This window comes from Larimichthys crocea, chromosome XXIII (genome assembly GCF_000972845.2).
Source record: "Larimichthys crocea isolate SSNF chromosome XXIII, L_crocea_2.0, whole genome shotgun sequence".
Classification (NCBI taxonomy): domain Eukaryota; kingdom Metazoa; phylum Chordata; class Actinopteri; family Sciaenidae; genus Larimichthys; species Larimichthys crocea.
Genome location: NC_040033.1, coordinates 8,330,123 through 8,356,650, shown reverse-complemented (window position 1 = coordinate 8,356,650; position 26,528 = coordinate 8,330,123). Strand labels below are relative to the sequence as shown.

Sequence of the window (26,528 nt, the reverse complement as noted above, 5' to 3'; positions counted from 1 at the left end):
CGCCTACATCGACACCACCCGTCATGTTCCGAACGTGTTCATTTGAATTGACTTTAAAATGGATGCTGTTAATTATATAAAGCTGTTTATTGCTACAATACAATCAACAAAAACTGAACTGAAAACGTTTATGTTGGTTTATTCAAATACACGCATTCGTACTACACCACTTGGAGTAGACATGTCAATCATTTACCCTTTATTTTAACCAAATGTTTCTCCATTACATTGAGCTAACTATTTCTATCATCTGTTATTGTACTTTGAGCTAATGATTTCAGCCCATAATCCATTATTTTGACCTAACAGTGTTTATCCATTATGTTTAGCTATTAAACTGTATTCATTGAATTCAGCTCAACTATTTCAACCATATGTTGTTATATACATTTTTTTAGTTGGGGTCCAAGTAGCCCCGGCTGGGAAACATTGATGACCTAATGTGTTCTTACGAAAAAAAAGCATTGGACTTCCTGAAAGTAACCAAACCAGCCCTGGCAGTTTAAGTGCACAGTCAGTGAGACATGACATGTTGTGGTTGTTTAGTTGTAACAATCTGATGATAAAGAACCACAAAAAGTCTCTGAGGGCCTGACAACAAACCACATCTCAACCAATTTCCATCTATTCACATTCATTCCTCCCACACTTCTTTTCCCACCACACAAATCATTACTCAAAGTCAAAGTATAAAGTTCCTTACCAGTATCATGTGACCAGTGGAGATGTCCATGTTGGACGGCACTGGCTCTTCACACCAGGAGGAGGTGCTGCTGCGGGTGGATGGGCTGGCTGCTGGGCCATCGCTGAACTGGGACGAGACGCTGTTGAGGCGTGAGTGGCGCAGGGTCTCCGGCCGCTCGACACGCTCTGACGTCCGGATCGCCATGCGCTGGCGACAAAGCTCCTGGGGATTACAGGAGATAATGGTGAAGCACTGATCGTCAAAAATGCTGTGCAAGGTTTCCTGCATTTATCTTCTTTTCATGCACATGACAATAGTTTTATGTAGGTTGTGTGCTTATCCTTGCTGTTAGGGGGCTGAGTTCTGTAAATGCACCTTGTAAAATCCTGTATCTCGGCTGACTTGATCTGTCCTCACTCGCCTGTAGATTAATGGCTTATCCCCGTGGATTATGGAGCTTATACTAATTATGTCAAAAATACATGGCTGAGGAACCCTACACGATTTACAGAATAAATAATGTCACACCTGGCTGCAACACAACGACTTCCTTTTAGTGTTTAAGAATGGATCTTTTAGTGATCCTACACACAACGCTGATACTGCACAGTCAAGGTCTATCGAGCAAAAACCTATATTTGCAAAGATAGAAACACAACAGGAGAATCTATCCATCAATCAAATAGGAGTTTAACCATGAACGTATAACCACTGAGAACCAAAGGAGATAAAAAATGCATTAGGACAATTGTGAAGTATAATTTTATATTTTGATTGATATCTTGCAGGTTTCTCAGACTTACTAAAAGGCCCACTGCAATGAAGATTACACTTCTCCCTATGACTCAGCTTTTCTCCTCTCATCATGCCTCAGTGCAGAGACAGGGCATCAAAAATTCGAAGACTAGGCATTATCTAAAGGAAAGTTTAAAAAAGCACCTATTTCCAGATTTCACAAACAAACAAAGTGAGAGCTACACACTTTGCCTGATTTCCTCTGTAAGGTTTGGTCAAGTTCACCCATCTTGTTTGTTTTTTTTGGGGGGGGGGGGGGGCAGAGTCAGCCATCTCCACCAAATTCATTTCCATATTCAATTAATAACAGCGAGGGCAGGGCGGGCCAGAGAAAACGCCTCGCGAAAGCACATGCTATCTCATGATCTATCATAGTGATATTTCCCTCTGGTGCACAGGCCCTATAATCCCTGGTCTTGGATCAGCTTTCCTGCCGTCAGACTTTAATGATTAGAGCCATGAAGCCGTGCCCTGGGCCTTGGCCTTGGGGCAATATCCAGGTCCACCTCATAATTCATCCTACTTCTCAACATCTCTCTGCAAAGCGCTGTGCTGTACCAGATCCAAGAAAACCATCCCAGGAGCAGACAGAGGAGATGCAGTTAGCACCAGAAAGGGTCAGGGGAGAGACCTATGGAGCCCAGAGAGGAGCATCGGTCGTGGAACTACTGTTACAGTCTCCCCCTCCGTCTTTCAGACTACTAATAAGGATTAAATCAGGCCAAGAGGAAACAACATCTACAGTATGTGCTGCCAACTAATAATATATCTCTCCTACAGTGCAGAAACAAGAACACATCCACATGAACACCTGACAGAGCTGTTATCCCTCCCCTAAAGGTGCCATATATATCCTAAAATTTGCACACAAGCAAAACAAGATTTTTAAAATGAACAAAAATGGAAATATTCTTAATATTTAGGATTTTTAAAAAAGCATTTTCTTCTTATTTTTGCTTCTCTGTGACATCGTTATAACACTGCAACACATCCAGCTTTTTGATAGATAGAGCAACCCTGTGAAAACCTGATTAAATATTGAAAATGTTAACGCGACATGCAGATAAATATGCTCTGAGTGCCATGCTGGGCACAGCTGAGCCCCAACATGGAAAATCAATACAGCCCTGGCTGCCCATGGCCCTGGAGGAACAGAGGGAATAGGTCACAGTGGCGGCCTGCTCCCCCCGTCTAACACACACTCTCGCAAACCACACACACTTCTCAGGCAAGGGTGAGCATTGGATAATTGGATTTAGCGAATATCTACTGGAGCAAAAAGTCAAAAATGCAGGAAATAAGAAGCATATAAATGATGGAAATAAGCACAAAAATGTGATTTCTAAAGTGTAATTGCATCAAGACAGCAAAAAAAAAAAACATTAAAAGGAGGTAGGAGAGAATAATTCAAGCATAGACACATTAACAAACACACACTCACAAACCAATCAGAAAAATCTACCGTAACCGAACAGAGTGTGTGTTCTTCCAATGGCAGAGCACGGGCAAAGTGTCCCGGCCTCCTGATTGGCTCATAGCGAGGTAAAGGGGACTGGTCTAACCTGATAGGTTGCAGTGGCATCAGTGCTGGTGTCAGTCCCCAGGCTGGCCAGCTTCTCCTTCATGCGGAGGTGGGAGCGCTGGCGCACGCAGAAGAAAGTGGCGGACACTGCCAGCGCCACCAGGATGAAGAGCATGCAGAGGACGGAGAGCAGCAGGAACTGGCCCGACTCCACCCTGGTCTCCTTCACTACGGGGATCTGGGTCAGGCTGCCCCTCTGGAAGACACAACACAAACACACAGAGAGAGAAAGAGAGAGAACACACTGTCAGAGCAAGTCTTTTTTCTGATTGATGTGGTCTTTCTTTGATTTACAGCAACCTCCATATCAAATCTGCAGTGCATCAGTTTCCACCTGAAGGCTTGTCTTCAGTGCTTTCCTTACTTTACCTCCACTTCCTCTCCCGCTCTTTTCTTCCACCCACCTAACTCCCTGATCCGCCCCCACTCATTAGCCAGCTCTAATACTAGCCTTATAATATGCATTCAGACTCAGTCAAGCCCTATTACCAGCCCCCTGTCCAGCGTTGTCTCCACACTGTGCCCCACTATAGATATTTACAACCCCCATTTAGTGCTGGCATGGGGCGGGCTGGCACTGTGCAGCTACAGGAGGCTGGGATACTAAAAGCTTGTGCTTAATTAGCTCCTCTGGTCCTGAGTTTGGCTGGATTAGGCCCTGGCCCAAGCCACACAGCTAATGGCTACCAGGACTAAAGAGAGACACAGACAGACCAGACTGGACCTTACATACATCCACCACCAGTTGAATAGAAAAGCCTTCGGATATTCACACCCACTTTGCATGTTAATTCAGACAGGAAGGTATAGGGGGTTGTGTGTCACTATGGCAGTTTTTAATGCACTTTATTATCGTCTAAGAGAATTGCCCTATGTCTTGATAATTAGTCCACTCGTGGCCATTTACTGTGATGATAAATCCACAGTGGGAACCACACATGCAGAATATCTGAGCGATAACTAGAAAAGATAATTAACGATGCCTAAAATGTAGCTACTGTTAAAGATTGCATACAATATAAACATCCTGCCAAGTTAAGTTTTCATTTAACCCTCAAAAACAGAAAGATGCTATTACCCCGACACAAGCCACCTCACATAAATCATCCTTACTGTCCTCTGTGACTGACACAAAAACATGGGGGGTTTCTGTAAAAGCCAGATCTAATTTTATCAGCCGCACACTTGCCAATGCAAAAGGGCAATATCAATAACGGTGCACGAATACATCAGCAGGCTCCTAATTGTCTGAATGCAATACTGAAAGATGGATGGGTGAAGTGAATCAAATCTACAACATGAAAAAAAGAAATGGCAGCGCTCTGACATTAAGCCTGAGGGGGTCTAATGGGCCAGCTGAAGGATGGCTACATCTTGTTATACCATTTTGAAAGCAAGACACTTCACCTGAGACCAGCAACAATATGGTTTGACCTTGTGGGCTCGTAATTGACAGTGTTTTAGCGGTCGTGCGGATGGGTCTGTGCGCCCGGGTCTTTTTCGATTACTCTGTTGGGCCTGACGACAGTTTGCTGTTGATTGCAATTGCTGTGGCTCGAGCATGTAGTTTCAATCAAGCATTAAGAGGTTAGTCAACAACTGAGAGGTTTGAAGAGGCTCATGTACGGGTAACAGAGGGGAGGAATGGCCTCGATCCAATGAGTCTTGTGTGTTTCGGTGATCAAACAAACATACAGACAGCAGGAACGTCATTTAGAAATTAGCACATTTTTCTTAGCTGGAGTGCTTGTACTCTCTCTGACATAATCACACTATAAAAGACTAAATATATAGCACCTGAAAACCCCCTTTAGATCGAAAATATTCTGCATATTTTGCTCTGTAGACACGGTTTGTCACATCGGTGTAGTGCTACTTCCAAAACCAAAGTGCCCCCTATAGACCTATTGGTTCAAACCTGCTTGACAACTCCAAGCTCATTCCCTTTGACTTATATAATATATTCTCTCCTCTGAAAAAAAAAAAGAAACTCGTTGAGTTAATCAAAGACGTTGGCCCCTTTCTACAAATCTGTGGCTACTCCTTGTAAATATATTCAGGTAAACACCTTGAAATGAATAAAAACTGTGGGAGCAAACAGGCTTGAAATGCAGTGCAAGCATAAAAGAGTGTTTGAAGGCGGTAATCGTGTTAGAAAGAAACCAGAGGAGATACAGAAAAAGAGGAGGAGGGAGGAGATGTGTGAGGCTAAATATTACATTCATGGGCCTTTAGAGTTCAGTCCCTTTGCCTTTTTTTTCTCCATTTTTTAATCATTTTATTTTACTATAATTACAGAAAAACAGATTGATCTAACTAAAGTGTTTAAAATATTCAACAGCAATTAACTACATTTATTAACTTCAACTGAATAAAAGCATTTGAATGGAATGATTTTAATCAATCAGACTAATTATTACTATAATCAAAACTTAGAATAAATATCTAGATCTGAGTGATCGAGCAGGATTTTGCATTGAAATTTAAGCTTGACGTGAATTCTATTTCTAATCTAATTTCACCTCTAAAACCTCAAAAAATAAATTTTTCATGCTTCCTTTAAAATCACGTTCAACGCTGCTTTTTGCACAGATCCAAACTCAGTGGAGTTATTACTCCTCAACAGACTTTTTCCTCTTCTGTTTCTCTGTTTCTATTCATATTGCCGCCCGTCTAAGCCAATCTGAGAGGAGACAAGGGGGCAGATGGATTTCGGTGCTTCTGGATTATTCAAATGATAGAGAGGAAAAGGTCAGAGCAGAGAGGTGTTGTTGGGGGGCGGCTGGATATCCATTCACACACACACACACACACACACACACACACACACACACACACACACACACACACACACACATCACAATACCTTTAAAGAAGTATACAAGAGAGGAAAATCCTCCCAAACACACAACTGACAAACTTCAACCCTAAACTTTTTTTTTGTTTTGCTTTTTTTTAAAAAAAAGAAAAGTTGCACCTACAATTAAAGACTGAAGGTTTGAGATGAGCTACATTTAAAGTCGCTTTTAATGCAATAAATTGTGACTGATAGCTCTGCGACTGACAGAAAAGATGACACACGAAATGCAAAAATCGTGCTGTTTTTTAACACATCTAAAAAAATAAAATAAAAAAACAACCTACAAATTGTGTAAATGCTGCACTTGTGGAAATTGTGTGGCCTATTTTCCAAGCAACACTTCTAAAACCTTTAAAAAAATTATTAATTCAAAAAACAAAGAAAAATGCTATTTTATGTGTAAACTCACAAGTGCAACATTATTTTTTTTTCCAATCAAGTCAATCCTTCTCTAGATTTTTAGAAATAAATCAAAAAGCTGAGCTGCAACAGATTTAAATACTACCAGGATAAATGCGTTTATTTTTTTTTTTTAATCAAACACATGAATAAAAGAATAATTCATACATACAGAGCGGATTTAGCAGCTTTCAGTTCTCAGTGAGTTCTGCCGGGCAGCACCAGACAGGATGGACCTACTCACAAACTTTGTCCTCCTGCAGCCAGATGTGCTCACAGCAAAACCACCGAGCTCAGGGTCCAGTATTATTAGAGATGTTTTAGGAGCTTACGTTTAGATTAAATAAATTTTTCACGTGTTTTATCATATTTTATCCTTTTTTTTGGAGAGTCGATCTGCAGCAGCAGCAGCAGAGAGCATGACACAGAATGAAACCACTGCTCCCCCCCAAAAAAAATATATTCTGCAACACGCTACAAATCATTTTCAAACACATCGGAGACGAAACCAGCTTTCAGCGTGAGGCACTGACAAGTTTTCAAAGCCGCTCCTTTCATGCGCCTTTTTACGCATTAAAACTTGCACACTAAACACAGGACACACATGTTTTTTTTTTAAAGCCAGGAGGATAATTACCTAAATCCATGTCGCGGGGCAGAGCGCACATTTGGCTGTAAACGTCTTGTATTCCAGAGAGCATGGTTAACCACTGACGCTCGCCGCAGCTCCAAGACGCGTCTGTGCGTCCTCGGTCGCCCACTCAGTCCGCTTCTCCAAAAAAAAAAAAAAAAAAAAAAAAGTTCCCCTGCGAGGGTCTCCCATGCGTCTCCCCCCCTCATCACCACCTCCCCGTCGCCAACAAAAGACCGCGGCTTCAACACGAAGATGAAGAAAAAGAGGAAAAAAAAGGGAGAGTCGGAGAGAATAAGAAAAGGGAGAAGAATGTGGGATATGCCCGCCTGATTTTCCGAGCCTCGGAAGAATGTGCAGAAGCCCCACTACTGAGTCCTTTCAGCGTCTCTGTGCCAATGAAAAGAGATGGGGAGGTGGTGGGGTTGGGTTTTTTGCGATCATTTAGTTAAGGCTGAGCCCCTCCTTATATTCAGCAGCTCAGGAGTCCCCCGTCCATTGCACATGTCATATCCACTGGTTGCTATAGCGATGCCTCCACATGTTGTCGACAGTGAATGTTCAAGGAGCGATGCCTGGCTAATAGGCTTGCGGACCGAGGGGCGATATGAATGGACATAGGGCTAGACACTCATTTGTTGAGCTACTAGGGGTCTCTGTGTTCGGTGTGTGAATTGCTGTTTTCTCAGGCTCTCCTTTTCCTCTGCTCCCTCTCCCAGGGATTCAGTTATGTGAGCAGAATAAGGGAGATGGGGCAGTCTATTCTTCAAAGTAGGCTTTTGCATTCAAAGCTGAAGTGAGCACTATAATAAGAGGCTACCACACAGTACAGTAGTTGTAAACTATATGAATGTTGTATGGGACATTTGGGGTGATGGGGGGGTGCAGCCTCTAAAGTAAATTGTGTGTAATTGGTTAAGTCTTTTTCTCTGCTTCCACCTCACCAAAAAGATGTGGCAGGAAAATTGCAAGTTTAACAAGTTTTAAAGATAAAAACTCACCAAAAAGCTATCCTAATTAGCAATCAGTGAAAAAAAAAAAAATGGATCCAATGGAGAGCAACAGCTGCACTTAGCAGGGAGAGAGAGAGAGAGAGAGAAAGGGGGATTATGGAGAGCACAGAAAGGAGAAAGAAAAAGAAAAGGGGCGGTGAAGAGAGGAGAACGGGGGTCCTGTCAAATGCAGATGACGAGTCTTGGGGAGGGGAGGTGGTGGAGGAGGAGGAGGAGGTGGTGGAGAAGGAGGAGGGGGGTTAGCTCCAGTTTATTTTTTCCATTCAGAGAGCACCCCCTCCTCTTCTCTATTGTCCCTCTGTGTGACAGCTGGAGTTGGCAATGTGAAGGGGAGAACAAAAACCAAGCTCGCTGTCCAGCCTGGGTCCGCATCGGACGCCACCCCACCTTCAAAAAAAAAAAAAAAAACCCAGAGCCAACCAGGCGGGGACGAAATCTGAAGCAGAACACACTCTAACTGACTCAACACATTTTTTTTTTTTTTTGGTATCCCCAAAATTCTTAAATACTCGATCGTGTGTATGACGCTGCTGCAAAACTGAAATTATCCATGCTTTCTTTCTTTCTTTTTTTTTGTATGGAACAAAATTAGTTCCTTCCTTTTTTTTTTTATGCCACAGAGTGACACTTTTCACGTCGTGCTTTCTGCACACCAGCGTCCTTAATTTATCAGGAATTATTCAGAAATTCAGTTTGCGGTTGCTAGAGGGCACAGAAATGGTCCGACCACCCGTCGTCAAGAGAGAGAGAGAGAGAGAGGTTAGAGAGTTTTTTATCTTGCGGTTTGAATACAGAGCTGCAAGTGCACAAATGCAAGACAGATGCAGGAGTAATGCATGGTGGGAGACTTTTATCATGACTGCCAGTGAGTGGGTTTTATTACTGGAAGTTAATCCCCAGAAAATCAGTCCCTACATTAAGTCAACCATACGATCATATCTATCCTGTTGTCTGGCGAGGTGGAAGAGAGCCCCTGTTCGCTCTTTTTCATACGAGATACCCTGGTCACCCCACCTGTCAGCCCTATCTAAATCCACACTCATCCAAACAGGGGTATTCCCCTGACGCCGCGCAGTGCACGATGGGGAAGGAAAAATGTCTACCGAGAAGCAGACAGCGTCTTCACCTGCCTTCCTTTGAAGGGAAAACCTGACTTTGGCACCTGTTGTTTTCCTTCACATGAACTCCGCTGCCTAAATGGACACATTTTTACACATCTCAGCCGCCGCTACTACAGTACACAGTACAATTTCATGTCATATCCTCCAGCTCCGGCGAGGCCAGTGCTAATGGTTATCACGCCAGGGAAGGCTTGACGTGCATCGATTCATTCTGACAAAGCAGCAGTCGGATTCAGAGACATACTGAAGTCACTCTTGTGGTCATTGGTGATATTCGTGGATGCTGTCACGCCTTGTGTGTGTGTGTTCCTCTGCTAAGTACTTCCTCGGGGTTACACATGTTCCAACAGTTCGCCGCGAGTCTTTGCAGGGGCTTATCTGTCCTCTCCTCCTCATGCGCTGCTCTGGTGTTTGCCTCCATGACACACTTCACATTTCTAATAAAAAAAGAAAAAAAAAGATGGAAAAGCGGCGAGCGTGTTTAAACAACGGGAGGAAGAGGTATGCGGCACTTCACCGTGTCGCTGGGAGAGAGAGAGAGGGGATGAGGAATGTTAAACAAATGTCATGATCAAGTGCACTACCTGAGAAGGCAGAGCTGAGACATCCACTGATAGACTGAGAGACAATAACTCGCTTAGATCTTTTGTTTGCACCTAAAGGCGGCACAATTTTGCACATATTTACATGTCTGTCCCCGTGTGTGTGCAATCTGAATATACATGCACAGGTGTTAGTGTGTATACCTGCAAGGACACCTTAAGCCTGGACACAGAGATTGTAAGAAGAAAAACACCAGCCCGGTAGCACACTGAGCCCGGTGGTCCACATACCAATCACATCGTAATGATATCAGTGAGAAGCTAATGCCGTTTACACCGCTGCACACCAACAGCTGCAGTGTGTACCTGCAGACTTAACTAACGCGCGATAGCGCTAACACCCAAAAATAGTTGGGATTTCTGCTTGGCTCTTTGAAATGGGGTGCAATAAATTATTCATAATAATATCTGAGCGAGACTGTTGCTGCAGCTCCATTTGGGAAGGTGTTGGGAGGATTAGCTTGGAACTGTAATGCAGAGAGAAATGTATGCAAAACAAAACACATTTGGGTGTTCAGATCCACCAGCTGTTATTGTTATTGCTGAAATGATTTTACAAGATGTGTGCGAGAGGAAAAGATCTAGACTAATCTGGGTTTTTACTCCTTACTTTTTAAATGTTTGTCCGTGCTTCTTATTATTGTCACCTTATTCAGGACACTTACAGAAACATTAAAGACAAGGCAACACTTTAAAAGACAGATCAAACAGAAATCAACCAACTGAGATCCACGAGTGGATCCACAATCTCGACGAAAAACCTGACTGAGTTCAGCTCAGGATTGGCCACAATGACAACATTTTGTAAAGCCTGCACATATATTTGTACATAATATTTGGCATTTATGCAGGAAAGGTTGGAACAATGACCATGACACTACACCATCGTCGAAGTTTAAAAGTATTTGTAGTCTTTCTTAATTCCAAACAGGAACTATATTTTTTGGTACACCTTGCCGATAATATGTGATTATTTATATTGCCGTAGTGATATGATCTGAAACCTTGACACGATGAAACACATTGTTGGTCAGTTGTCCTACTGTTGAGATGGATGTTAAAGTATCCACGTTACAGAGAAGACGCTGTCCCCGTGCGTTTCCTTGACCGACAACTCGAAACCAATTTAACATAGTAAAAAGTCAAGTTTATAGTTAACGCGAAAGGAAACCAGCGTTACCCTGTTTTTGACGCGTCTGCACAGAGCAGTTCGAGCTGGCCGGAAGTCAGACCAAATCCGGATTTTCAAAATAAATACCCTGTCGCAAAAGAATCCGAACGTAAAAAACAGCCAAAAGGAAAACAATTTAACTACGTAACATATTTACAAATTTAGAAACACATGAACCAGAAAAAATGACCAAATCTGATCAACGCTCCTGCTGGGGTTTGAAGTTGTGTGGAAAAAGGCTGTGACGGAGACGTTTCCGGTGGCGTTTCGCTATAAGGAGCATTCTCATATCATCCTTATCGTTGGCCATGTTGAGCCTCTGCATGTTATTTTTACTGTAGGAACGCCACAGGTGGGCTGTACAAGCACAAAAACCTCCGAACACATGCCAAAATTACGTGAATGCATATAGCTTGTGCATACAGCTTATGCCAATTTTGTGTCTTCTTTGCTTCTAACAATCATAATATTTCTCTTCTTTGCATCATATTTGATGCCATATTGTGAACTAAGCTTCAATAAATGTTGCAGGCCAACACTAGATAGACAAATCATCTGCATACATGAGGTGACTGACTAAAACATGCCGTTCTGTATTACATGTATTTATATATGTATATAAAATCTTTAACATTTATAAAACATCTATGAATATATGAAGCTCTCATATAGGGAGAAGTTTGGTTTGAAAGTCACAGTAATGTCATTCTGGTTTATTGTTAGTTGGTACACTGCGGTTTGATTTTGTACTTAAACTGAGATCAAATATAAAAGGTGACACTTGCTCTCCTATTTAAACTCCCCTTTTAAACATCACTTAAGGTGCAGAAGCTTGACAGAGAGGTGAACGTCTTAAATGCATTGTGTCTCGGTGAGTGTGTTAGAGAGGGAGAGAGAAAGAGAAACTCCATGTTTTTCTAATGGATGATGTTCAAAGACACAAAAAGGTCCCGTTTCTGGGTTTTACTTGAAACATTCGAATTGCTGTGTCTCAGAGAGGAACCATTCAAAGCCTGCGTATGTGTCAGCCATGTCATTCTGGTATTTTTCCCCAGATGAGCTTGTTCAAATAGGCCTTCTTTCTCTATGCGATTCCCAGCCCAGGCATTGCCCATGCCAAGTAGTTCAAAGCAGTAAACATCAAGGTAAATGCTATGCCTGTCATCTCGACGTTATTTAAAGCAGAGAGGCAAACCCACACACATGCACAACAATGTGCACTTCAAAAAGGAAACAGTGCAGTGGCGTCATAGCCCGGAGTAGAAAAATCACACCATATCTGTAAAATGATAGAAAATGCTGTTGTAATGAGGATGACAACAAAGTGACACACATATGGTGCTCCCTTTTAATCACTTTACGTACAGTAGTGTGTACTAAAGTTTATGATATGTAGGTTAAGGCAAAGAAAGGACAGGCTAAAATTATGATAGCACATGCTAAATGGTTCGATTTATCATTAGTTCACTCTTACGACGCCTTTTACAATTTACATTTTTTAACAAGATGCAGTTTGTAATTTACTGCTTGAAATTCTTGGTGATTTTCCGTTGCATATCTAACCTACAGCCATAACTTTAGCCCCTGAAACGGCAACCATTGCTAGCTTTATTAGCTGTAGATAGCTAGTTAACTAGTTAATTAACTAACTCCTTCATAGTTGGTTGAAATGCTGTCTTTAGCTGACTGATTTTAAAACAGGAACATGATAAAAGAGGTATAAAAACACACAATAATAGGTATAAAAATACACTTGACGGTTTCACATATTACACTAAAAGGCTAAGGATAAATCTACGTTAGCCCACCAGTTAATGACCCATGTAGAGCTAGTTAGTCTTAGTATAACAAGTACAATATCATGGTTTTACTTCAGACTATAAGATATATTTTAATAATCTCACACTGGGGAAAATTACTTGTCACTGTGGCTCGTACAGTCCTAACCCTACACCTAATCCCAACTAATGTATTGGGATCTAGCATGTTAGCATTACAATAAACTCTAATAATAAATATAAGAATCAATAATAATAATCAATTAATTTATTACAATTTTGCTGTTGTGTTTTAAACTTTAAATGCACTCTCACTACTCACTGATGCAAACCAGAGAAATCCAAAGCTTAAGAGGCCTGCCATGCCTAGTAACAGTTGCTAAGATATAGTGAACGAGCTTAACGAACAATCACTTATTCGTTTGAGTGGTTATTTAAGATTAGTTAATTGCAGGCCGAGACCAAGCTGTTTGTGAAGTTGAGTTGATTTACTTCACCGTTTTTTCTTCATTTGTTTAAGGTGTAGCTGTAATCCAACTGGTTGTAGCTGACAGTAATGATCATGTGTTGACAATAGCAGTATGTCTGACAAGGATAATGTTCACGTTTGCTAAAATGCCAGCCAAAATTAATTAAACTGAGTTGGCAAATGGTGCTCACACCTAGATATTAAAGTAAAATCAACTCAGTATCAGTGAAGATGTTTGCACTGTGGTCCGAGACGGAGCAAATTACGCTCAGATTTGCATTAATCACAGTGGCAAGAATTATTTTCAAGATGTAATTACTTTTTGATGAGGGATATTACAATACTAGAGGTGAAAAGTTATTAGACGCCAAATAAAATGGTCAGGTTCAGAATGTGATCTGAGTTTGCTAAAACACAACCCAATCATGAAAAGGTAATTGAAGGTAATACTTCATTCTATTGAGTGAAAAAGATAAAAGAAGAACTGCCGGTAAAAAATCTCATCCAACACTTCCAGTCAAAAACAGCAAGGAAAACACTGAGGTTTTAATTGTTTTGTTTGAATAGAATCCACACTACTTTTAGACTATTATGTTCTCTGCAGGCTTTTTTATCTTAGGGAGAGATAAAACTGCAATTAATTTTGAAAGGGGAGAAAACAGTGAGACAATACATCAAGTCACACATGAGTGGTGGCAGGCAGGGATATGTGGGCTGCTGCAGAATAACAGAGGTAGTCAAAGGTAGCATTCATAATTGAAACCCCAGTCACAAGAGACTTAGTGGGCTGGGAGACTCTGATACTGAGACTGACAGTAAAGGGACAAAGAAGTGTTCAGAGGAGACCACAGAATAACTTCATGGGTTCAGTAGGATGTGTTCTCTCCACACCTGGGTCCACATACCATCTGAAGACAGTATTTTTCAGTGGTGCCGAATTTGATTGCCCAAGGAGTTCCAGCACAATCTCAAAATCTGCTGGGGATTGAACGCAAGTCTTTGTGTTGGACGAGTGCTTTTTACAGTCCACCTTCCAGGCAGCCAAATCAGTGTTCTGTTTTTAGCAAAACCAGGATTAGACTTAAGGATACAAACCCAATAATGGTGATTCAAGAGGCATGGGGAGTCAGGAACTAAAATTGGACAATTGGACAAGGCTATTTGTCATTTTATCCAACATAGTATGTCAATACTGGAAGAGAACCACATCTCTTGCCTAGTTTGACAACATCTACAGCATGGCTCACGATGCTTTGGACACCATGGTTATTGATAATCCTGATTCCTATGGCCAATTCTGCCCAATCACTTTTGCTTGTCATTCAGGTAAATTTACAAATGCAAGTTACGTGAAGTGTTTGATGAGTAGGCAGGTCGTGGCAGGAGATAAATAAGGTGATCTGATATACTGACCATCTAAAAAGTATGCTGATCCCTAAATAAGTGTACCTTAAAGTGTCAGGAACTATATGGCACCATTATACTAGGTCCCCTCATACAAAGCTTGTGAAAAGGCCACCATCTTTACTTGCTTAGTTTCACTCAATTCTTGGATGCCTATGGGATGATGATTGTTATATGATGGCACAAACACTCAAAGATAGCATAATCTTGCGATCTGATTTGATTACAGTAACCCTGACCCACACTTTGCAATCAACAGTTCTTTATGGTTACCTTTCCACCATTCTGCCTGGACAATGATCAGCTACAGCTTGTGTAAGTGAAGATGAAGATGTAGAACCACAGGAGGCAGTGCGTGATAGGCTAAAGGGTCGTATCCCTGTAAATGCACACAGCCACAGCCTCATAAATTCTCATCAGCGTCTTCATTAAGCATTTTCCCCTGTTATCACCATGACAACACCGGCCCAGCGTGCGCCCACAGGGAGAGGCGTGTGTGCCTGTGTAACCCCGGGGGTTACTTTGGGGGTAACTTGGCACGGACGCCAACACCCTGTACCTCTCCTCCAGACTCACTCTTCACTTAGGGGGGGATTGTGGAGTGGCAGGCAGCCAGGAACGCTAGATCTGTTCCACAGCGATCTCACTTGACAGGCACTGGCTGTGTCTGGACTGGAGGCAAGCGCTCTGATTTCTCTCTTTAATTACTGCAAATCGGAGGAGCCGCAGCCCATGCTAATGAAGCCACACCAATCAGCTGGGGGAGAGTCAGAGGCCTCCATGCTGCAAAACAATCCTCCGCACGAACAGAGCTGACACTCTGCCCGCCCGCCTGCCGGCCCGGCGTCGCAGCATGCCTGCCTGCCTGGCTGTCTGTCTCACAGCTCCGGCAGATTTATAAGAGTAGTCTGCCCCCAAGCCAAACCAAGCTGCGCTGCTCGTCGAAAGAAACCCCTGTGAATCCCTAATGAGACTCGCTGCCACAGCTGTAGTATGGTATCAGCCGCCTCACATCTCCCATCGCTTCACAACCTCTGACAACAATACAAAGTATGGCTGATCAGAAATTCTTAAGGCAAAATTAATTATGATTTATGTCAAGATTTTGATGGCTCTGTAACGTAATAATACATTGACGGCTCATTATTGTAAATGCATATAATCAATCTAGCCTATTTTCACCCACAAACATAATTACACTGTATGGCTTTTTGTGAAGCTGTGATGATGTCTTTATTTTCCTCACCCTCCTTCTTCAAAGTGAATAATGTAATGAATAGTGACTGACGTGTGATTGCATGTATTCATGGACCTGCATTGCCAAGATCCTTTTGCCTATTGTTGTTTCCAGCAATGAAATGTAATTCCTTCTATTAGCTCTTGATGTTGATGAAGCTATGGAAAATGACATATTATATATTCCTTGAAATTATACAGAGCGGGAGACGTTTAGTTTGTTGATTCATTTGTCCGTGTTCTAGATAAAATTTATATAAATATGTTTGGATGGAACTGTGGGAAACAATTGCAAGACATACCAAAGTGGTACACAGTATTTGTTGCTCTGTCGATTTTCTAAATTGTAGATGAACACTGAAGGCATCAAAACATATATGAAATTATGTAGTAAACAGAATATGTTTTATGTTTTAGATTCTTCAAAGTAGCCACCTTTTCTTTGATGACAGCTTTGCACACTCATTGGCATTATCTTAATCAGTTTCATGAGGTCGTCACCTGAACTGGTTTTGACAACAGTCTTGAAGGAGTTGCCAGAAGTGCTGAGCACTCGTTGACTGCTTTGCCGTCACTCTGCAACACAACTCATCCCAAAAAATCTTAGTTGGGTTTGAGTTGGGTGATTGGAGGCCAGGTCATCTGATGCAGCACTCCATCACTCTCCTTCTTGGAAAAATATCCCTTACATAGCCTGGAGGTCACCAGCAAAGCAGCTCCACGCCTTTACACCTCCTCCTCTATGCTTCACAGTGGGAACCACACATGCAGACACCATGTGGACTCATCAGACCAGAGTCCAGATTTCCGCTGGTCTAACGTCCATTACTTATGCTTCTTGAACCAAGCAGTTGTCTTCTTTTTGTTGGTCTCCCTTAGTCGTGCTTCTTTGCAGCAATTCAACCGTAAAAGCCTAATTCTCCTCTGAACAGTTGATGTAGAGATGTGTCTGCTATTTGAACTCTTGAAGTATTTCTGTGGGCTCTAGTCTAAGGTGTCGTTAATTGGTGATTTCTGAGGCGGGTACTGAACTTATCCTCTGCAGCTGAGGTAACTCTTGGTCTTCCTTCTCGGGGGCAGAGCCAGTTTCATCATAGCGTTTGATGGTTTTATTGGTACTGCACTTAATATATTCAAAGTTCTTGATATTCTCTGGATTGTCTGACCTCCATGTCGTAAAGTAATGAGTAAGTTCTTTCTCTTAGTTGAGCTGTTCTTGCCATCGCATGAATTAGAACAGTAGTTGAATAGAGCTATTTACTGTATGCCACTGAACAACACAACTGATGGTCTCAGAACGCCTTAGTAAGGCAAGAAATTTAATTACCTTTTGAGAAGACACACCTGTTTGTTGAAAAGCTTTCCAGGTGACATTCTCATGAAGCTGATTGAGAGAATGCCAAGAGTGTGCAAAGCTGTCATCAAAGCAAACTGAGGCTACTTTGAAGAATCTAAAATATAAAACATGTTCAGATTTTGCTTTGTTTTCTCGATGACCACATAACTCCATATGTGTTATTTCATAGTTTTGACCTCTTCGGTTTTAATCTACAATGTAGAAAATAATAAAAACAAAGAAAAACCATTCAATAAGAAGGTGTGTCTAAAGTTCTGACTGGTATGTAGCTGTGCACTGGTTAGTCTGGGCTTAAAGTGAGTGATTCAAGGTCAGTGCACTTGTAGAAGCTTCTGTTCATGAGCCGAAAATCCTATTTTTATACAGATATCCACCTGCATCACATCAGGTGTTTGCTGCATCTGTGCATTTACCGCTAACACCCGACATGATGAGCATGTTTGTGAATGTAAATAGGCATGTTTGGTGTACCACACGTACACATGGACATGTCCGTGATATGTAAAATCAAAAATCCCATCACAGCAGGACACGCTATCAGCGTCTGATCTCTGCCACTGCCTTTTTACTTTCACATGTGCGCCCGTTTGCAACGATTGCATCACGTATTAGGATGAAAGACAACATATTTTACAGCAAACACATTAAAGAAATGTCTACAGCCCTTGGCTAAAGGGCCTAATTGGTCTCAGTTATTGAATGTTGTCAGATTAATGGTTATTAGACTTAATTAAATAGCAGGTGCAGATTCAGGTAAAAGAGAGGTAAAGTCAGAGTTTGAATTTCTGCAGGTTTCTGCCATAGTTTGGATTTAAGTCCAATATATTATCACTTCAGAGAAAACTGTGTATCATCAAATTTATTTTTTTTAATTATTTCTGATTAAGAGAGATTTCTCCTACTTATTAAGCTAAATAAACTATTTAAAACCCACCTGATGATGCAGCATCACAAAGCTGAAAACAAGGCTGTTCTTCTTAGCTCATGAAACGTTGACATTTTTGAGATTTGCGGTTTTCAGTGTCATGAAATTAGTTAATTAATATATGTTTATTCATCTATAATAAACATTTAAACACCTATTTTGAAGAATAATATCGGGAGGATCTCATAAGAAGCTGTTCCTACTTGTAGTTGTTGATGCTGTTTCGTGTCGTTTAAATATTTCTTAATATACCCAGGCTATTAAAGCAGAGTGTTTTACAGTGTGAAGACCATGAGCAGATGTTATGAAGCCACTTAAAAGCAGAGTGGTCTAGTTTCATTTCATGCTTTATCACAGAGAATGGAAGATATTCATACACTAACCCAAGTCAAGGTCATCATATAAAAGACCATAACAGCTCATCAAGCAATTTAGTTGACCTTGCCATGCAGAAAGTAACTAGCAGTTACAGCAGGATTCACAATTACAGTCAATTAAAGTCAATAAAAGATGATATGACAGTTGATTACATATAATTTACTGAGAGCAAAGTGGTTTCCATATTGTGCGCTCACTGAGCAATAATTAATCTACTGCCTCACATCAAGCACAAACTCAAAATGCTGTGTTTGCTAAAGAGAGAGCGATGACTAATTTATACATCAGGATGAACAACACGGATTCTATTTAATATTGCACTAATTTATAGTCCTTAGGAAGTACAGCTGAATCTGCCCAACACTCCTCTCATCTCAAAACTTCCTTGAAATTTCCACCAGCTAAACCATAAGATATGCTGAACTTCATTTTTCAAACAAATACTACTGCCCTAATTTTGTTGTGATATTAAAAAGATTACCATGGGCCACTGCTTAGCCTGCAGCAACGGCTTTTTCTGTTCAACACTAAGGTGCCAGATGCGCTAGGCAAATAGCCGCATGATAAATGGCAGAAGGTGAGAGCTCTGTGGCCGAGACCGGGAGAACCCTGCCCCTGCATCCCGCTGCCAGTCCCTTGGCATGCAGCTTGTCAGGCCAAATGGCATCCACATCCCCTTCAACGCTGACATTTAAAACCTCTGCCATGGTATCCAGCTGTGGACACCGCAGGTCCACCTCCCCCCATCCTCAGCCTCCCCCAGGCACCAAGCCCTCAACCCCACTGCTGCTGCTGCTGCTGCCAGACACCAGTCAACAAATTAACATGAAGAAGCCAGAGCGTTTGTTCAAACAGTAAAAGTACGGGATGATGTCATACCTGTAGGTATAAGTTACATTATGTTTTAAAAAGTAGGCAGATTACTGGTGATTTATGTATTGAGGGCAGAGCATTGTAGAGTCACAATCCAGCCTTCAGTTCAGCATATAGCTAAATTTGGACTTGGATCAGGCAGGTTTATGGGAACTAGTGTGAAACTGCAATACAAGAACAATTCAACACATTTACACAGCTGCCATTTTAATAAATGAAGGGAATCTGTCAAATCTTTGTCATTTCACTGCTTCATGATTGATTGGCAGCTGAAAAGACGGACAGTGGAAATCCAGAGGGACATTTCGAGTTATACTTCATTTGTTCGACAGCAGCTAACGTTAGCCGAAGTGTCAAAAACTGCAGTTCCTCAAACGTCCAATTGAGGCTGGCTACAGAACGAGTCAGTCTCCATAAGCTCCCATGAACAAATGTCCAACTTCACAGCAGAAATAAACATGTTTACAGCCTGGTACAAAAAACAGTTTTGGTCTCTATAGCTAATTTCCACGTTCATGACAACTGTACTGAGTCTGAATTTTTATGTAACTCACCTGTTCAAATTATATTAAGGCTTAAAGTTATGCAGAATTAACAATGTGGCCGCTTTGATTGACAGGTAGATGCTTTGACAGGCGGCTTATTTGAGCATTCAGGCATCATCCAGCCCACCTCAGATAAACCGGTGATCCACATCTTTGCATATTTTTAGATTAGCCAGGAGGCAGCAGAGGCAGGCGGTGGCCAGAGCTTCACGATAACTCTTCAGAAACCCATGGGTGATGTCATGAATATGACGTCCATGTTTATATATGCTTCCATGCTAACATGTTACACGCACAGTAATTTTGTCTAGACGTTGAACAAAGCCCCAAGGACACAAGGTGGGAGTCAAACCATGCGCGTGTTTGGATCACAGCAGTAGGAGGTCCAACTGTTGAACCGAAGTTCAAGTAAGTGAACAGTGACATATTTTCTGCAGCCAGCTCCATTAGCAGTCTACCAGGTACTATAAGAATTTAACAGCAGCACAGAAATCATAAGCTGTCCTCCACTGGTGGTAGTTCAGTTCAATGATCACCGCATGGGGAATTTACTGTGGCGTAAATGGAGGTGAAGCAGCAGGGTATCCAGTCAGTCTCTGACTGCAGTCGAAAGTGTCATTATTTCTTCCTACAATATAACAAGCAGGTCAACCTGCACCCACAAGGACACGTCACTGGAGCTATTAAGTCCGCTTTGAGAGATGTGGAAGTAGCCAACAGTTGAATAATCAAAATGTCTGAGCTAAATCGATCATCTCCAACAGCCGTATGTGCAGTAGTTAACACTTTTATGTCACTCCAATCACACAAATGCTGTGTACGTGTAGTTATTATAAGCTTAAACAACAGGAAGAAATTCATTTCACCCTGAAAGTCAGGATTAATTGCTGTTAACTGATTCCTTATTCAGCTCAGCAACAAAAAAAAAAACAGCAGCTTTATTTCTCAATCCATCAACAGTAAACATCAGGTTTTAGTGTCAGCATGTCAGAGTCAAAGCTCAGGGGCCCCTGTCTCTCTAGACTCACCATTTTCTATTGACATTTAGCAAACATGAAGGGAGAGATCCACTGTAAAAGAGGCCGAATTTAAAATTCCTCCGTTGACAGTAGCCGTCTCGACTGTCCAAAATGCAAAGCAGCTACAGAAACAGCTTCACAACAACTCCAGCTGCAGAAAGTCTCTCATCTCTTGCTGCAACTAAAAGTGACTAACTAAATATAGAGTCACCAAAATCAGTCCATATATCCTCGTACCAAATGGTAAAAATTGCAGTATGCAATAAAAATCACTATTTAAACACAAGTAATTCATTATATAGAGTAATAAGAGCAACATCAGCTTATAAACTTCCTTCTGCAGGGGAAGTTTTGGGCCTGTTTTCACCTGATTTTATGTCACTTGGTGCACTCAGTTGTAATAATAAAAATAGAAGTGAGATAAGGAAGATACCATTATTAATTAGAAACCAACAGTAACACATAAAATCTTATTTCACATTTAACCTTACATATTTATAGCTTATAAGTTGTTAATAATTCTTAAAATTTGTACAATACAGTCCTAAGTTTTGCTTATTGAGCAACTTGTTTCGCTTTGCTGGTGTCCACATGCCAGAGGTCATAGCAAGAAGAAGTTAATCGATTAGTTTGCAATTATCTTTAATAATTAATTCATTATTTTTGTGATTTTACAAGGAAAAACATCAAACTTTCTCTGATTCCAGCCCAAGAGTTAATGCTTTTTATTTGTCCTATATGACAATAAACTGAATAGATTTTGTTTTTTTTGACTATGTGAATACTTCACTTTGAGATTTGGGAAATGATTTTTCACTATTTCCTGACATTTTAAAAACAAAATTAAGCAGTTGAATGTGAAATGATTGCCATATGTCATGAAAATAAAGAAAGAGGGCCTGGAAACCAAGGCCTTAAGCAGATCAGGACTGCTGCACTACCCTGTGTTATTGTGAGAAATTCAGGATGTAACTGACGGGAGAAGAATGGACGTTTGAAAGCAGATCACAGATTGATGATTTATAACAGTTTAAGTTTTCATCATTGGATTTCGCTTTAATTTGATCTAAATCTCCATAATACATCCAAGGCCAGCGTGGCCTTGAGCTTTTATTTCCAGGACCGGATGAATACACCATCTTATTTAATTCCTTACAAAAGGCAGAAGAATTGCCCTTCAACAAGCTGAGTAAAAATACCACTGTCAACTAAACACAGTAACCGTACCTCTCTTTAACAAAGGCAGCGGGACATAAAAGAAGCAAAAGGTAGGAGAGTAAACACTTTACATTCTGACACTCATTAAAAACAGACAAGTCCACCCTTACCCGAGGGAAAACACACGTCATGATATAGAAAGAGGCAAATACCAAACTCCATGGCATGGTATCAAAGGCATTTCTGCAGTCCAAAGGTCAGGTGATGGTAAAAGGTTGCTGAGAAACGGAGCTGCTGGACGGTCTTTCATCAGTGGGAGGCAGCTGGAGTCTCCACAGAGGCAGTGTTACTCAGGGCTGCAGGCACAGTGGGGCTGCTCCAATATGACATTTCACATACAGATCTGCCACAGTAATGGCATTTTATCCACTTTTAAAACAGCCAGATTGGCCTTCCTTCACTGTTGAAATTTTTAAGGGCAGCAATTTTTTCATTGTTTGGGTTTATTACAGCGTCTGAAGGAGATTGTCTATGTGGAAAAGGCAATTGAGGACCAATGTGGAATTGATTGGCGGACACAAAAAACACAGATGCAGTACACATTTACGCACTTTACGACACAAGGATGGGGAGAAAATGTATCCTGCGGAGCAAGCAAGACTCTAATTTCCTCTGAGGAGCTACATCCACACTTGGAAATTAACATAAAAATATATTTTTTTCATGTTGTGATTCTTTTTGGAAAAGAAAAAAAAAAACATTTTGGAAAACCAACATGGGGGAATATGTTTTGAAGTAAAGCATATATCCATGTCTTCACAAGATAAATTTGTACAACTCTTATTTATTTATTTCAGCCTCTCCCTGTGTGTGTGTGTGTGTCTGTCTCTAGGAAATGGTCAGTGTGATTCTCCTTTGAAGTCCCTTCTGAAATGATTTGTCCCATTCGCTCGGAGGAATTGCATCCGCTGATGGTTGCACATGGTATTTGTTGTTAAGTGGTATATGCTGCAATATTCAGACTTTGTTAGATTAAAGGAAAAGCCAAATGCACCGATATTGCCTGATAACCATGCGCATAATATAAAAATATGGAAATAAATATTCATGTGAAAAAGTGTTCCAGCGAAAAAAAACAAAATGCTAATTTAAAGTGAGCATCTCTTGGATCCTATTAAGTGCATTAAGGGTGACTGCATAAATGTAGTTTTTGTTGCCCGAGTTTCCATTGTGTTGTGTTTTTAACATAAAAATATCATCGCAATAAAGTGACAGGGCGCTGTTTTATATCCGATTTAACATGCTAACATGCTCACAATAACAATGTTAACAGGTCTTTGCTTCGCAGGTTTAATGTTTACCATCTCAGTTTTCAATTGCTAATTCACACATTGTACAGCTGAGTATGACGGGATATGATTAGTTCTGCAGGTATATGGCCATAAAGAATCAAACAAAATAAAATCTGACTTCATGGTAGCTCTGGGAAAGGTTGTCTGCTTATTTTTAGGACACGTTGTCTGACCACAGTGGATATCTGTACAAAAGTTTGTGCCAATTTCTCAAACTATAGTATGAGTACCACTGGTGGTACGTGACCTCCCTGTAGTGGTACTTGGAGAAATGAAATAAAGATGTTATACTATCAAAATCATTTGAAAATAAACTATGTGATCGCTGGAATTTCAAAATAAGTTTTGCATTTCCTGAAGTTTCAATATAAGCCTGATACGCAGTCACATGTTTGCCTGTAGCGCGCATACATGAGCTTAAATGTGACTAAAACATAGTGAGCAGAGGTGAAACGAGTGATTAAAAAAATGCTGCAATCGTGGCTCCAAATGGGAAACATCAGATCAGGACTACCGCTTTCCAACAAATTAACTCTGGTTCTTGAACCGGATTCAACGCTACATACATAATATTCCTAGTCCTTCGTCTACGGTCAGTATTTAGACTCTTATTGACCAATGAAGAGTTTTGTCACCTTGTGCATGTAGGACAGTTACAATGAATACCTGACCATCTATAAAACATTTTAAACTTCACATCTGTAAAGAACCAACAGTCATGTTTTCACCAGATTTCCATTATATTACCCTGCGACGTGGATCCCATGTGATTAAACTGGTAGTTAAATTGAGATTCATTGACATTTTGACAGCGGTCTTGTGTTCGAGATAACTCCGGCATACTGCTTATGTGAAGAGGCACTTATTAAGCATAGAATTCCCTGAGCTGCATGTCAGCTGATTATTCAGCCGCTAAATGTAAATCATATATGGCAGTCAGGGAGTCTCTGCACTGTGCACATCTGCACTGTTTGTGTATATGCATGCACAAATGTACAGTTAATGTGTGGCTACAGTGTCTGTATATTTAGAGCTTACTGTACGAGCGCATTTGCACGCCCGTGACATGTGTACCTACATAAGTCATTTCTACACTCGCTGTGGATGCAGGTGAAGCGATCCCAATCACAAGGAGCATGTTGGAGAATGCTTATGATGGTGGGAAGCTTGCATTATATTTCTGATCAAAGAACTAAGTGCAGAGGCACAGAGGCAAAACTCATCTCAGGGAAAGGTCACATGTAATGATGACCCCTCCCGATGGATTTGGAAGGCTTTCTTTCCGACATTCTCTGCCGTAATAAATTCAAGGACACATCTGTTTGAAAATGTTCTGACAGCCTTCCTCAAAAATCAGGTTAGTATTATCCTACATCCTATATATAATCCTATATGAATTCCGTGTAGTGACAGTAGTTGTGTGAACGATTTAGATTAGATTGCAACGAAATGCAGTTCAGCATGTTAGTATGCACATATGAACGGGATATATAAATATAGTGCAGGTATAAATATGAATAAGTTACAGGATATACATAGTAAAATCAGCATGGACATTTACTCTGTATTTTTCTATAAACCATCTGCATCATGTTTCAGACCTTTAGAAGGTTTAAAATATAATCCAATACCTTTAGTGTCATTGCACATTGTAATGAAATTTCCTGTGCAGCTCTTTTAAAACATTAAATATGCCACACACATCATAATTATTTTTTATTCCAGGAAAGAAAATGTTGATTTGAAACCTGTGCTTCTCTTCCCACAAACAGTTCGACAGTTGCACCTTTTTATCTGCTGCTACTCAATTTTTATTCAATATCTACCTCTCTACTGTATATATACCGAATGTAACCATGTCCATACAAGCGTACATACACACACATCCTGTCTGTTGTTTCTAGTAGAGTGCATTTTCCACTTTACGTAGCCCTTTTTGTGTATGTTGTGATGTGTGTGCACTTATTGTAGTCTTCTATGTTTTCTATGTTTTCCGTAGCACCATGGTCCTGTCTCGTTTCACTGTGTACTGCACATACGGTTGACAAGACAATAAAACCCCTTGAGTTGAATCTTGAATGTCTGGGTGGAGTTTTGTCGTCTCAGCTGTCGTAATTTCGTACTTTTTTCCCCCCAATATTAAATTTTTAATCCAGAGGAAAGCCTCAGCACACTCGTATCAACGTGAATATTTATTGGCAGATCAAGCGTTCAGTCATTTAGGGCAATATTAGCAGGGAGATATTTAACCTCAGAAAATATTTTTAGAGATTAGCGATCCCCTCGTGAGCATTAAGTAAGATTTAAAGGTCGTTAGCAGACATTTTCAGCACACTAGAAGCTTTAGATCACATTTCTGTCCTGTGTGAGGACTCTCAGAGGATTGAGTATTGAGTCTTTTTCTGACTAACCATCACAAAAAACAACAACAAAAAAAATTATGACCAACATGGCCCTCGCTTTAAAAAAAAAACTTTCTGAACCTCCCTTTTTTTATTCTCTTGCTCGCTTCTCCTCTCCACACTCCCCACTGGTACAAACCATGCTGTGTCTATGGCTGCCAGCTATAGTAACCTTTTTGCCTGGTGCCTGGTCGCTGTCTCCAGCTTTGGGAGAAAAAAAGGGGTAGGTAAGGGAGGGTGGAGGTTGACTCACCAACCCCCCTTCCTGCACAGGAGAAGATACAAGGAGGAGGCGGTGAGGGGTGCACAGTCACAGAGCTTTCTCTTGCCTTTTAGGTGTGGTATGATCTGCCAGAGCTTAGTCCACACTTAGAGGTCTGATAATAGCATGGATGTATGTATTTATACGTTGGTTTCGATGCAGTATGGACGCAGACAGTGTCTCTGCAGAGAGGCCACATCAACCATGAATTTCTTCTTTCCACTTCACTTCACAGTTTTTCACACATTTACAGGACTCATGAATTGCTGTGAGAGGTCCTCCATTTGCCTTTCGGGTTTCCAGGGGAGTGCAGCTCCCACACGGGAAACAGCTGTTAATAAGAACGATACTCAGAAAATACATACATAGGTTATTTTTAAAAAAAACAAGTCGTTATTTTCCTTTTTAGGAAGCCGACTTCCCTGCGATCTATAATGGAGTAGATATTGCTCAGCCTATTGATTGATGTCTCCTTCCCCCCACTTTGACATTTGCTTATCCTCGTCCGCAT

At 41.0% G+C, this 26,528-nt stretch overlaps 1 protein-coding gene across 1 annotated transcript in view; it reads right to left on the bottom strand.

Annotated features, from left to right (window-relative positions):
* Nucleotides 1-26,528, bottom strand: part of ptprn2 (protein tyrosine phosphatase receptor type N2) — a 131,527-nt gene that overhangs the window by 23,680 nt on the left and 81,319 nt on the right. Inside the window, exons 12-13 of the mRNA XM_027274139.1 lie at nucleotides 3,043-3,258; nucleotides 704-907 (exon numbers count right to left, since the gene is read on the bottom strand). Of these exons, the coding sequence (XP_027129940.1) occupies nucleotides 704-907; nucleotides 3,043-3,258 (420 nt within the window). The remainder of the gene's footprint in view (nucleotides 1-703; nucleotides 908-3,042; nucleotides 3,259-26,528) is intronic.